The sequence below is a fragment of the Garra rufa genome, chromosome 3, assembly GCF_049309525.1.
Source record: "Garra rufa chromosome 3, GarRuf1.0, whole genome shotgun sequence".
In the NCBI taxonomy this organism is placed as follows: Eukaryota; Metazoa; Chordata; class Actinopteri; order Cypriniformes; family Cyprinidae; genus Garra; species Garra rufa.
In genome coordinates, this window is record NC_133363.1 from 39,296,331 (window position 1) to 39,310,188 (window position 13,858).

A 13,858-nucleotide genomic window follows, 5' to 3' on the forward strand; every position below is an offset into this window, starting at 1 on the left:
GAGTTTGAACTTCCAAAATTTAGTTTAATGCAGCTTCAAAGGGCTCTAAATGATCCCAGCCGAGGAAGAAGGGTCTTATCTAGCAAAACAATCGGTTATTTATTAAAAACATTTACAACTTATGTACTTTTTAATCTCAAACGCTCGTCTTGCCGAGCTAGACAAGACGAGCATTTGAGGTTAAAAAGTATATAAATTGTAATTTTTATGTTTAGAAAATAACTCATCGTTTTGCTAAATAAGACCCTTTTTACCTCAGCTGCATTTTGGAAGTTCAAACTCGGGGGCACCATAGAAGTCCATTATATGGAGAGAGATCCTGAAATGTTTTCCTCAAAAAACATAATTTCCTTGCGACTAAAAAAAGAAAGACATGAACATCTTGGATGACAAGGGGGTGAGTACATTATCTGTAAATTTTTGTTCTGAAAGTGAACTGCTCCTTTAAGCTTGTTTTCCAGTCTCTCATCTTTCAAGTGAGTCATGATTTTCACAGAATTCCTACCCAAGGATTTCACATCCCAAGCCCAATTGTGTGCAAGTTTGTTACGTTTGGAAAGCAAAACATATGGTGCTGTAATCATAACTGTGTGTGAAAATGATTGAATGAAGTGCTCACTGTTTTACCGCCTCTAGTGTTCATTTCTGTTGGAAACTGCAGTGATATGTACTTATTGGTACGTATTTTACGTCGAACGTATTTCAAAGTTCCCTCTGGTGCGTTTTCGTCATGAATTCAGATTGGTTAACAAATAGTATGATGTACTACCTTTCACTGCCTTGAACGTGGATGTTCCATTGCTTTCTCTGCAAGGTCATCAATCTCTCAGATTTCATCAAAAATATCTTAATTTGTATTCTGAAGATGAGCAAACATCCTACAGGTTTGGAACGACATGAAGGTGAGTAATTTATGACAGAATTTTCATTTTTGATTGGACTATTCCTTGAATTTCAACACCAACTCATGAGGTTTTTTAAAATAAAATAACTCATCCCTCACTGTGAGCACTTTGTAATGGTCTTTGTACAGGTACGGCAAAGGATCCAGTGCGGTGCCATCCCACAATGCCATTCAAGGAGATGAGTCTTCATCTTTTGACCTCTCATTCTGGACACTTAAGACTGAGAAGTCTCACCACAAGCAAATCACATTTCAGCATACGACAGAAAAGAAGAACCTGTCATCCTGAAACTTGTATGTGTGTTTGTGCGTGCGTGCGTGTGTGTGTGTGTGTGTGTGTGTGTGTGTGTGTGTGTGTGTGTGTGTGTGTGTGTGTGTGTGTGTGTGTGTGTGTGTGTGTGTGTTTGCGTGTGTGAATGCTTTACTGCAGGATCCCATGGGATTTTGTTTTTTGCCAAACAAACGCACTGGAGACTATATGGATGGCGCTGATTGTTAAAGAAAAGCATGCTGATGACCATAAATTATAGATGTAAATATGTGTAAACACTTCATATTTTTTAATCATACTTCGCTGGTATATTGTGGATGTGCTCTTCATATATAATTTAAGATACTGTTGATATTTTATTTATTTCTTGTTTACCTTGAAGTGTATGGATTGCAGCTGTTGCAAGCCTCAAAGCCTCTTGGAATGAAAGACTTTAATCCAGTTTTGCTTTTTCTTTAGAACTATGAATGCGAAAGGAGGTTAATTTATTATATTTGCGATACACAGCTCACATTGTGAAGAGTGCGCTGCCCATTCATTGCTGGCAAAAGTCCTCAAGCTACTTCCTAAACAAGGCACTGTAACCGAGCAACATTCAACACTGTTATTCCTGAACGGTTGCACCTCAGAACCCATGTAAGTACCTCTGTAATGGAGAAACAAACAGTCCACCATCTGCTAACTTAAACTACACCTCTGCCCTTGTCTTTTCCTGTGTCGTTTTCCCGTCAAACAAAAGTCATAGACTTGAACTATGACATTCTCCTCTCGAAGCAAGTAATTGGTTATGTGCCGGGCGGGTTTGAGTGGGTCTCATGCTTTATCAGTCGCTCTCTGGCTGATGATTAAATTTGAGTCACTGCATAATTGCCTCTAATGTTATTTGCCGTCGGTAAGTAAGATGGAGGTTTTAATATCTGATGTGTCCTCTCTTGATATTTCAACAATGGCTGCTTCCATTTTCATCACTGGCTGGTATGTGCAGAATTGCTGGGCTCATAATAGGACAGTGTTCCATAGGCGCACAGACCTTGTATCCCATCAGCACAATGGATTCGCTGGCATGCTTTCAAATGAATTTGCTGTGGTCAATGAATCCCTGAAGTAATCAAGTTTGTCACCCAAAAGAAACATAAATCAAATACACTACGCAGAACACATAAAATAGAAGTCTCAGTCTCCATGTGTGCCATTTTCAGAAAATCACAAGAGCAATTTTGTTAATATTTTATTCAGGAAGGATGCATTAAATTGATAAAAAGTAACAGTAATGACATTTATAATGTTTTTTTTTTTCAAACAATTCGGTTTTATAATAACCTCTCTATTCATAAAAGATTCGTGAATGAAAATGTATCACAGTTTGCGCGAAAATATTAAGCAGCACATTAACCAATTGATTGATAATAATAAGAAATGTTTTTTGAGCACCAAATCAGAATCATGTGACACTAAAAGTTCAGCTTTGCCATCCCAAGAATAAATTACATTTTAAAATATGTGACCCTGGACCACAAAACCAGTCTTAAGTACCACAGGTATATTTGTAGCAATAGACAACAATACATTGTATGGGTCAAAATTATTGATTTTTCTTTTATGCCTAAAATCATTACGATATTAAGTAAAGATGATGTTCCATTAAGATTTTTTGTAAATTTCCTACCATAAACATACCAAAACGTAATTTTTTGGACAACTATAATGGCAATTTTCTTTGCACCCTCAGATTCCAGATTTTCAAATAGTTGTATCTCGGCCAAATATTGTCCTATCCAAACCATACGTCAATGAAAAGCTTATTTATTCAGCTTTCATATGATGATTTGTGGTCCTTGGTCACATATTAAAATGGTCAATTATTTTAAATTGTAGACTAGATTATTTTTTTTGTGTATTTTTCATCAAATAAATGGCACATTGGTGAGCAAGATATATGAGCAGTATCACACTTGTAGACGTGAGATATGGCTGTATATCGGCACTGCTGTGATTCAGCTGTATGCAACCACAGTGTGCCGATATACAGCTATAGCGCACGTCTACGAGTGTGATATTGCATTTATACAACAGTTGGAAGGCACGATTGTGTAAATACATAAACAAAATAACAACAAAGTGTCTTTAAAAGCCATATTTTGTGCAGCTACTTTTTTCCGCCACAAGTTCAAATCTCAAGTTGACAGTTTAACAGCTGAGCCCAAACCTCTGTTACTAATTCCAAAATGTCAGTTTAGAACAAGCAACGAATGAACGTTGAGTTGCTTCATTGAAAGCTTATTGTATTACGGCATTAAAAGCTTTAAAAGAGACAGATGGACTGAACGTGATTGCAACTGATACAGCATTCATTCTTCATAGTCATAATGAAACATTAGTTTGAATGTCCGCTGAGGAAAGCGTTATCTTTGTTGTAATGTTAATATCCTATCATTTGTTGATTTTGCTGCTCAGTGCATTTGTTCGCTGCATCAAGCTGTTGTTGAAACTAAAAATAAATTTTGCTTACATCAAATTTTTTCAACATAAAAGTCTTTACTGCTGACTCGTATAAACAGTCTCTTTTCGCCATCTAATGGCGGAACAATGTAACTAAAATCACCATCACGTACACATGCACCGTTTTTAAATACTAAACACTATTATTAAATACTACTATTATTTATCAAATACAGTAATAAATACCACTATTATTTATATAAAATATTATTTATTTAATAATAATATTTAATATATAACAACAGCCATCATAAAATTTGCTAATCAATTCAGTCAAACGTACACAGGCAGTGCTCTGATATACAGCATTGAATTTACATAAAAATGATGAGATTTTGTCAAAACGGTTTGTTCTGGAACAAATAATAAATTAATGAGACCAAAGACTGCCTGTTAGACTTGCCCAAAACAAATGTTAAACCACTACAGAGACATCAGAGCCAGCTGTAAATTCTTAAGATCTGGCCAAGGCGAGGCGCTCTCATGTGGGTTCATGAGCGCTGATGATCCAGAGCTCCCATGTCTGAAAACGTTTTCAAATAGACACCATCTTTATTAACAAACTGCATATCTGAACTGTAAACAAGTACATTCTCGCCTGAAAACCTCATAAAACTACATTCCGTGAAACAAAATAGTAATATTTTTAAATGATACTGGATTTGGGCGTCTGCAATGAACACTCGCTGTAAGAAGTATCACAAGCGGAGTGATACGATTACAAACTGTTCTTAGAGTTCTGAAATCGCTCTAATATCGTACTCCTGTCAGCCCGTCAGATTCGAGGACCAGAAAGAACTCTTGTATATAATGTATTTACAATGTATTTATGTATTTAAAACATTATTTTTAAAAATAATATATTAAAATGTTTATGTATGAAATGTAACATATAAAATGTAAACCATTATTATTAAAATAATCTAATCAAATGTACGGATTAATGTTGCTTTTAAGCAAAGTTAGTTAACATGAACTAAGAATGAGCTTCTACAGCATTTATTAACATGTTATTAAAATCGCTAATTGTGTTTGTTAACATGCATGTGAAAAATGTTGAGGTCCTTGTCTTAAAAAAATTGGCTTTAAAAACACCAAAATACTGTACCATTTCAATTATGACTGGAGTTTTTTTTTTTTCTTGCCTTGCAACAGTTCATGAAGGCTCACAATGGTTTTAGGTATCAGCCAAGTCTTGTGATGGCTTGTTGCTGCCTCTTGAAAGTTCATGTCTAGCCCTGCAGAAATGGAGCTCTCATTGTGCGTCTATTGCACGTCTTCCATTTCATTATGCGGTACTCAAGGCCGGTGGCCTAGTCAATACGACATCTGGGGCTTCTGAATCAGCAATAACTAGAAGGGTTCTCGCTGACTAAAGTAAGACAGACCTCACGCTCAGCTCGCAGGTTTAGTTTCCCGATCCAGCACTGAAACAAAACAGACTTCACACCCTGGTCACACGGGACAGCTAGAGAATAACAGTGAATATAGGGGAGGAGAGGAATGTATGTTTCGCACAGGCATGAATTGTTAAATGAAGGGTCATAAACATGGTTTTTGCAGTGAGGTCTGGATTATTTATCCCACATTGTTAAGTGCAACGGGTGATGAACCGGCTGTTTGGAAAAATTAGAAGACTTGGAAGGATGCAGGCAAATTGTGTGTTTTAGAGTATTTTATTTTAACAGACGCACTGTTTATTATGGTAAACTGATATGGAAATTAAGAAACTTTTTTATTTTGTTGACATTTTGGTTTTGGTATAAAATGTTTTCATGACTAAAAAGTTAAAGGATAGTTCACCCATAATTCACTTCAGTGGAACACAGAAGAAGATACTTCGAAAATGTTTTCAAAAACTTAGACTATACAATATAATGAAACTCAGTTGTGTCTAAACAAAACAACATTTACATTGACTTATAGACATAAAAAAGTGGGACATTTCTTGAAATATGTTCTTTTCTCCACAAGAAATTAAGTCATTTAGGTTTGGACATAAGGGTGAGTAAATAATGACAGAATTTGATTTTTTTGTGTGAATTGTCCCTTGAATATATATTGTCCCTTAGACTACACTAAGTGATAGTTCACCTAAAAATTATTTACTCACCCCTAAGTTGTTTCAAACCTGTATTAGTTTGTTAGAAGATACAGTGGTGGCCAAAATTACTAGAACACTTTACGTTATTTCTCTCTTTTGCTGTAGTGTGTCAGTAGGAAATATCAGTTTACATTTTAAAACATTCATTTTTTCCATTAATTGTAATAATCCAGTCAGATTTTTGTTTGCACAAGGAGTCTGACAACAGCCAGTGCTCCACACAGAGATCTGATCTTATCATCATCCATTCTGTCTGGAATGACATGAAGAAACACAAAAAACTGAGACAGACTAAATCCAGACGAACTGTTTAAACGCAAAGGATGGTCACACAAAATGTTGATTACATTTAGTTAATAGAAGTTAATTGATAAAGCAAATCTATTTATGACATTGTGATTGACAGCATCCTTATTTTACAGCATTTTTACACAAGTAGCTAAAACTTTGCAGGTAGGTTTCTTGAAACATTTTGAAGATATTTCCACAGTTCTTCTGGATTTAGTCTTGTCTCCAATTTTTTTTTTCATGTTCCTTTTTTAAACTGATATTTCCTACTCACACACTACAGCAAAATATAGAAATAACTGACTTGAACCATTTTTTAGCTGGTCAAAATACTAGTGTTCTAATAATTTTAGCAACCACTGTATTTTGAAGAATGTTGGTAACCAAACAGTTGCTGGTAGCAATTAACTTATGTATGTAGTAAAAAAAAAAAAAAAGTAACTGTTTTGTTAATATTACTCTGTCTGTCTACATTATGAAAACTGGTAACAACAACAAAATAATCCACCTTATTCTTCAATGCAGAAGTAAGCCTATGGGTGAGACCTCAGGTTCATTAGCCGCTATAGGGAAATAACCAGAAGAATAACAACGTGCAGTAAACAGTAAAACTGTCTGCATTACAAAACAGTGTGTTCATAATTAAGATAGCTGGATGCGAACTTACAAATGGCCATGCCCACTCTTACAGGGCAAATAAGGTGGATAACATTGAAATTATTAATATTAATTCTGTTAATTCCAAATTGCATTAATGTTTCTGTATTAAAACAACAGCGGTTAAGTAAGTGCATTTAACATTATTCAACAGCCACAATCGCAAACAAAATAGAAGAGATCTCATGAGAACACAAACAGCCTGAATGACACTTCATTTAAGCCGAACATCTCACATGGAGATGGCTAAACTTCAACGTACTTGACGGTGTTTTCAGATCACGATTGGTGCTTCTGTAATAAAGAGCGAACATATGCGCAAAAATTAAGCAAATGTATTCTTTTAACATAGATGCTCTGATTTGGGGATTTGAACTCTTGATATCTGGCAACCGCACACACGGAAATTTGCGTAGTCCTTTTTTTGATGAAAATAAAAAGAGATTTTGGTATCCACCTTATTTTCACACGGACGTAAGCCTATGGCCGAGACTTCCGGTTCATTAGCCACTATAGGGAAGTAATGAGAAGAATAACAGCGTGCAGTAATTGGTAAAACTGTCTGCACTACAAAACAGAGACACCAATTTGCAATATCAAGCAGCAAACCGAGCTGTTTTGTACAGCTAAAAATAGCTGGATGCGACGGCATATTCATTCAATTTGCAAATGGCCACGCCCATTTTTATGGGAAAAATAAGGTGGATAACGGTGAAATTCCTAATAGTAATTCTAACAGCCTGACACTTAAGCCGTGCATCTCACATGGAGATGGCTAAACTTCAGCTTACTTGTTTGTCTGTGTTTTTAGATTATGGTTGATGCTTCTGTAATGAAGAGCGAACGTGTGTGCGTGGTTGCCAGATTGCCAAAATTAAGCAAAACACTGGGGGAAAAAAAAATGTATACTTTAAACATAGATGCTCTGATTTGGGGATTTTACCTCTTGATATCTGGCAACCGCACACAGAAATTTGGGTAGTCTTATTTTTCGACAAAAATAAAAAGAGACTTCGGTATCCACTTTATTCTTCAACACGAAAGTAAGCCTATGGCCAAGACTTCTGGTTCATTAGCCCTTATAGGGAAGTAACGAGGAGAATAACAACGTGCAGTAATTGGTAAAACGGTCCGCACTACAAAACAGTGTGTTCTTAATTAAGATAATACATTAAAATAACATGGTAAGACACACCATTTTGTGTCAAGCAGCAAACCGAGCTGTTTTGTACAGCTAAAAATAGCTGGATGCGACGGCATATTCATTCAATTTGCAAATGGCCACGCCCATTTTTATGGGAAAAATAAGGTGGATAACGGTGAAATTCCTAATAGTAATTCTAACAGCCTGACACTTAAGCCGTGCATCTCACATGGAGATGGCTAAACTTCAGCTTACTTGTTTGTCTGTGTTTTTAGATTATGGTTGATGCTTCTGTAATGAAGAGCGAACGTGTGTGCGTGGTTGCCAGATTGCCAAAATTAAGCAAAACACTGGGAAAAAAAAATGTATACTTTAAACATAGATGCTCTGATTTGGGGATTTTACCTCTTGATATCTGGCAACCGCACACAGAAATTTGGGTAGTCTTATTTTTCGACAAAAATAAAAAGAGACTTCGGTATCCACTTTATTCTTCAACACGAAAGTAAGCCTATGGCCAAGACTTCTGGTTCATTAGCCCTTATAGGGAAGTAACGAGGAGAATAACAACGTGCAGTAATTGGTAAAACGGTCCGCACTACAAAACAGTGTGTTCTTAATTAAGATAATACATTAAAATAACATGGTAAGACACACCAATTTGCAAAATCAAGGAGCAAACCGAGCTGTTTTGAACAGATAAAAATAGCTGGATGTGACGCCAGATTGATACAATTTTCATTTAGACCGAACTTCAGCTTACTTGTTTGTCTGTGTTACAGATCATGGTCGGTGCTTCCGTAATGAAGAGCAAACGTGTGTGTGTGGTTGCCAGATTGCAAAAATTTAAGAAAACGACAATAAAATGTATACTTTAAAAATAGATTCTCTGATTTGGGGATGTGACCTCTTGATATCTGGCAACCACACACAGAAATTTGGGTAGTCTTATTTTTTGACGAAAATAAAAAGAGATTTTGGTATCCACCTTATTCTTCAACACGTAAGCTTATGGCCGAGACTTCTGGTTCATTAGCCACTATAGGGAAGTAATGAGAAGAATAACAACATCCAGTAAATAGTAAAGCTGTTTGCACTACAAACCATTGTGTTTATAATTAAGAAAATACATTAAAATAACATGGTAAGACACACCAATTTGCAATATTAAGCAGCAAAACAAGCTGTTTTCTAGAGCTAAAAATAGCTGGACGCGGATGATACCAGAAGTCAGACACATAAAATTTACAAACGGCCGCGCTCTTACAGGAAAAATAAGGTGAATAACAGTGAAATTCCTAATAGTAATTCCATTAATTCCAAATCCAAATAGAGATCTCATGACAGAACACAGACAGGCTGACTGACACTTTCATTTAAGCCGAACATCTCACAGGGAGACTGCTAAACTTTAGCTTGTTTGTCGGTATTTCAGATTATCGTCATTGTTTCCGTAATGTAAGGGAGTGTGTACACATCTGGTTGCCAGATTGCAAAAATTAAGCAAAAACCTTTTATCCTTCTATTCTTTTATTTTTTAACAGAGAAGCTCTGATTTGGGGATTTGAACTCTTGATATCTGGCAACCACACACACGAAAATTTGCATAGTAAATTTTTGTCAAAAATAAAAAGAGATTTCTGTATCCACCTTATTCTTCAGCGCGAAAGTAAGCCTATATGGGAGAGACTTCCAGTTCATTAGCTGCTGTATAACGAGAAGAATAACAACATGCAGTAAACACACTATAAACCACTGTCTTCATAATAAAGATAATACATTGCAATAATATGGCAGGACACACCAATTTGCAATATCAAGCAGCAAAACAAGCTGTTTATACAGCTAAAAATAGCTGGACACGGATGAGACTAGAAGCCAGAAGCATAAAATGTAGGCTGTCTTTTATCGTCAGCGATATTGAATGATGATATAGTAACAGTTAGTTTATCGACCTCATCATTGTTTCTTTTTAATCATGGGAAAAAAGCTTTTTTGGTTCATAGGTTTCATTAATGAAATGAACACTACTTAAAAACTGTAAACTTAAAAATTCTTTGGGGAGCCCAAATTAGTTCTTCTATGGCATTGCTGCATAAAACCCCTTCTGGAACCTTCATTTTTAAACAGTTAAAGATTTCTGCAATGACCATACATAACTATATTCCCATGCTGAAGATGAAATCACTTCCTGAATTTAATGTCTTTGAATGGCATTGTGTCATTTGGCAAGGCTATTTGGGTGCGTCTTGATCACTTGACCCAACCATGTGCTGACCTGAGCAAAGTTCTTGTTGGTTTTAGATCAAATTATCACAGAAACAACATCTGTATACTGTCATAAACCCTATGCTATTACTTTCTGGTGTAGTTCCAAGAAAAAATCTAAAGGCTACCATGTAAATAGGACTGGCTGATATTTTTTTGGAGGTTACTGGGTCATCCTCAAAGACCTTCTTTCCTTCCTTTTTTGAAATGTTCTGTTTTCAACTTGACAGAATTTGCTGCCTGGCTATCAAGTTAAAGCAACAATAAATGACATTATGACCATAAGTTGCGTGAGGTTTGATTGATGTATCTGAGAATTACTGATAGCAGCATAATTTATCCGGATATACAAAGCGGTCAAGGCGTATCCGTAGTCTTTCCTTTCAAAAAGCATCTGGGATGCCTCTACTGGAGCCTTGTCATTTATGCTGCACAGTCCAGAGAATAGCATGTATATTATTAGCTGTGTGGCAGCTGAGTATAAACTCACTCTATTAATAAACCTAAAATTATTTCAACCCTATCCATGCACTAAATATTACTCCCAAGAAGAATGTAAGAGAGCTTGGGGATAGTTGTCACAAAGGCTACATTTTAGTATCTGTTATGTTTTATGTCAAGTAATACAAATGCATGTTTTCTCGATTATCGGTTTTGTATATTCATTTCAAATATTCTTAAATTAGTCCTCCAGACTCCACAATGGAATGGAAAGTGGTTTATTGTGTTTAAAGAAGTAAACGCAATTAAACCACACTGGCATATATGCTGACATAAGTCAATTATTTTAATTTAGGACAAGGGTATTTTTCATAAATCTTAGCCCAGGGTAAGATGTCAAATGTTTTTAATTTTAAATGTAATGGTTTATAATATTTTAATATTATTTGTTATTAATTAATTACACTGTATCATATTTGTTTTACTGTTTAAATGTAGGTTACAAACCTATAATAAGCTGTTAAACAGTAGGTTAACCGTAGAATGACAAAATGCCCCGCTATTTTTTTTATGTCGGTTAAACAAACTGTATCTTTTTTTCCAGGGAAATAACAGTGGAACCGCTTTATTGTAGCCAGTACTTTAAGGTATGTGTCTATGCAGTCTATGCAGTGACTTTCAAAACGAAACCTTATGACATTTACCAGAGTAAACGATGACAACTTGCCCCGCGTCCTCAGTTACTTCAGTCACGCTTTACATTACAGTGTCAACAAAGTAGTGTTAGAAAGTAATTATATAAGTAATGCTGATAAACATACTGTTTTGTAGCAAGAAGCATGTTGTTAGACATTGTTATTGTGGTGTAGAAGATGGGAACAACAATATACAGTAGTTCCATCTATCTTGTAGCGGTTGGCACGGGTTTCTTGAGTAGCTCCCTGTTAAACTAGAGCAGGCCATGTGGGATGGGGTTGAGAGTCACAGTCGGGTCAAGTTACACACAAAAAATCAGGTTGTAAGGACTCCTCACACCCCTCCCCAACACTGCAGTGTTCAGCTCCAGAGGGTCCACGCGCTTCTTACAAGTTTTCTCCGAAACTCAGCCAAGGATGGGACAAGACGCAGGGAATTTACTCCATGCAGCGTTTGTCCAGCGCAAGTAGGATTATTTACATCCGAGCTTTCTCTGGGAACCCCAAAGCATTTGGTTGAACTCCTCAGGGACCATTTCAAACTTTTTTCTTTGGAACTTAACTCATCTTTTTTCAAAGTCACTTTTTATTTTATTTTTTGAAATAATTGTTTTTTAACTGTTATAATTTATATGTTTGTTTAACTCGTTCAAATAGAGGGCTAATGAGTTTCAAATAAGAATGACTAAGTTTCTCGTTAGTTTCCTCATTTTGGCGCTGACCATCAGCGCGCGTTCCTCATCCGTCTCGCCGGTGAAGATACACTCCGGCGCGGATGACAGCGCTTCAACACTGGCCTTTGTCTTCGATGTTACTGGTTCTATGTACGACGATCTCAAACAGGTGATAGAAGGTGCTTCTCGGATCCTGGAGAGAACCCTCAGCCGCAGAACAAGACCAATCAAGAACTTCGTGCTGGTTCCTTTCCATGATCCAGGTAGTTATACAATATTTCAGTCTTATGATTAAAGTCAATTCGTCTAGTTGCCACATAAAAGTTCTGTAGAACGAATGCTGACTAAATATAAATGTATAAAGTTCCAAGGAGAAGCACTTGATAAAGTATTGAGAAGTTTGTGAGGTCAGGTATTAGATGAATATGAACAAAGGTGTTCTGGCTGCTAGGAACATCTTCACCACCAGGGACCGCTGAAAGGTAATGATCCATGGCAGCTTGGTGATGTTTATAGGTGCACTGTCAGTTTTTGCTAATTACAGATTTACACAAGAGAAATTACAACCATTACAATTACTTTACAGTTTTAGAAGTATGTTTTATTCCACATGTAGTCCTCAGGGGAGTCACCATGTTAACATCACATGGTTAGCCGTGACCAAGTTACTACTACTACTACTACTACTATGACGAAAATAATATTACTTTATGTTTTTACAAACAGAATAAGTATGAAAGGAATAGCAAAACACCACCACCAACATCAGCATTGACATTTAATCCAATAATGTCTATTTACATAGAGGTGTTTAGTAAGACAGAAGAAAAACAAAGGGAAAAGGAATGAAACAAAAGATAAACAAACAGTTTTGGTGTGAAAGTGGCAGTTAGTAAATGCATCCACGCCAATAGGTGTCAGGCCAACTGGCTTTATTTAGAAAATGTGACCCTGGACCACAAAACCGGTTTTAAGTAGCACAGGTAGCCTATATTTGAGGCAATAGCTAACAATACATTGAATGGGTCAAAATGATCCATTTTTCTTTTCTTCCAAAAATCATTAGGATGGTTTATGTTCAATGAAGATCTTTTTTTAGATTTTCTTAATATTTTGATTTGTTTGCACTCTCCAGATTCAAATAGTTGTATCTCGGCCAAATATTGTCATATCCTGACAAACCATACATCAACCTAAAGCTTATTTAGTCTTCTTTCGGATATGTATAACGTACAGTATATGACTGGTTTTGTGGTCCATGGTCACAAATAGACCTTAGTCAGGGTAGATGCCAAATTGAATTTGACGCTGAAAAAAATGAGGCTGTGAAGAAAAGACGTACAGGCTTTACAATAACACAAGCCTTATAAACTATCTAGATCACAGTATTTTCACCAACTCACTTTTTTAAAAATTGCACAATGAGTGTGTTGTCAAACAACAGTAAGGTCCGTAACCTAAATGTTAACAAAAACTTACTGAGTGCACCTTTAAACAACAGGATTGTATTGTATTTTACATTTTGTTCCGTGAACTTTGAACAGGTTAATCTGCAAACCACATGATAATTTTTCAATTTCTGTTACTGTATGTTTGTCACGCTCATTAAGTCTGTTTAAATTCCACATCTGGTCACAGACTGCGGAGAGAATACTGCGTTCTCAGGTACATTTACACAATATGTAGCCTAGTTCAAACCAGCTATCTGTTAGCCTTGGGGGGGCAGGGTGCCCAAGGAGCTGATGAGAAGCACATGTTGTCTGGTAGTATGTAATTAACACAATCACCCCCAGTCCTCCATCCAATTCTCCGGAAGAGTCAACCCAGCCCCCCCCCCAGTCAGAGGAGAGAGACGTCAGTCCTAGACTGGTAGGGGGATGGTGCCAGTCTTTCCCTCACCTTTCAATGTGGCC

General features: G+C 36.4%; 2 protein-coding genes across 2 annotated transcripts in view; both read left to right on the top strand.

The window, feature by feature from the left end:
* The window catches only part of ncs1b (neuronal calcium sensor 1b), a 47,799-nt gene extending 43,159 nt beyond the window's left edge, over positions 1 to 4,640 (top strand). The window contains exon 10 of the mRNA XM_073836080.1: positions 1,034 to 4,640. The gene's annotated coding sequence lies outside the window, so the exon portion shown is untranslated. The remainder of the gene's footprint in view (positions 1 to 1,033) is intronic.
* Positions 4,641 to 11,952: 7,312 nt separating this feature from the next.
* Positions 11,953 to 13,858, top strand: part of hmcn2 (hemicentin 2) — a 123,107-nt gene continuing 121,201 nt past the window's right edge. Inside the window, exon 1 of the mRNA XM_073836610.1 lies at positions 11,953 to 12,208. Coding sequence (XP_073692711.1) covers positions 11,953 to 12,208 — 256 coding nt within the window. The remainder of the gene's footprint in view (positions 12,209 to 13,858) is intronic.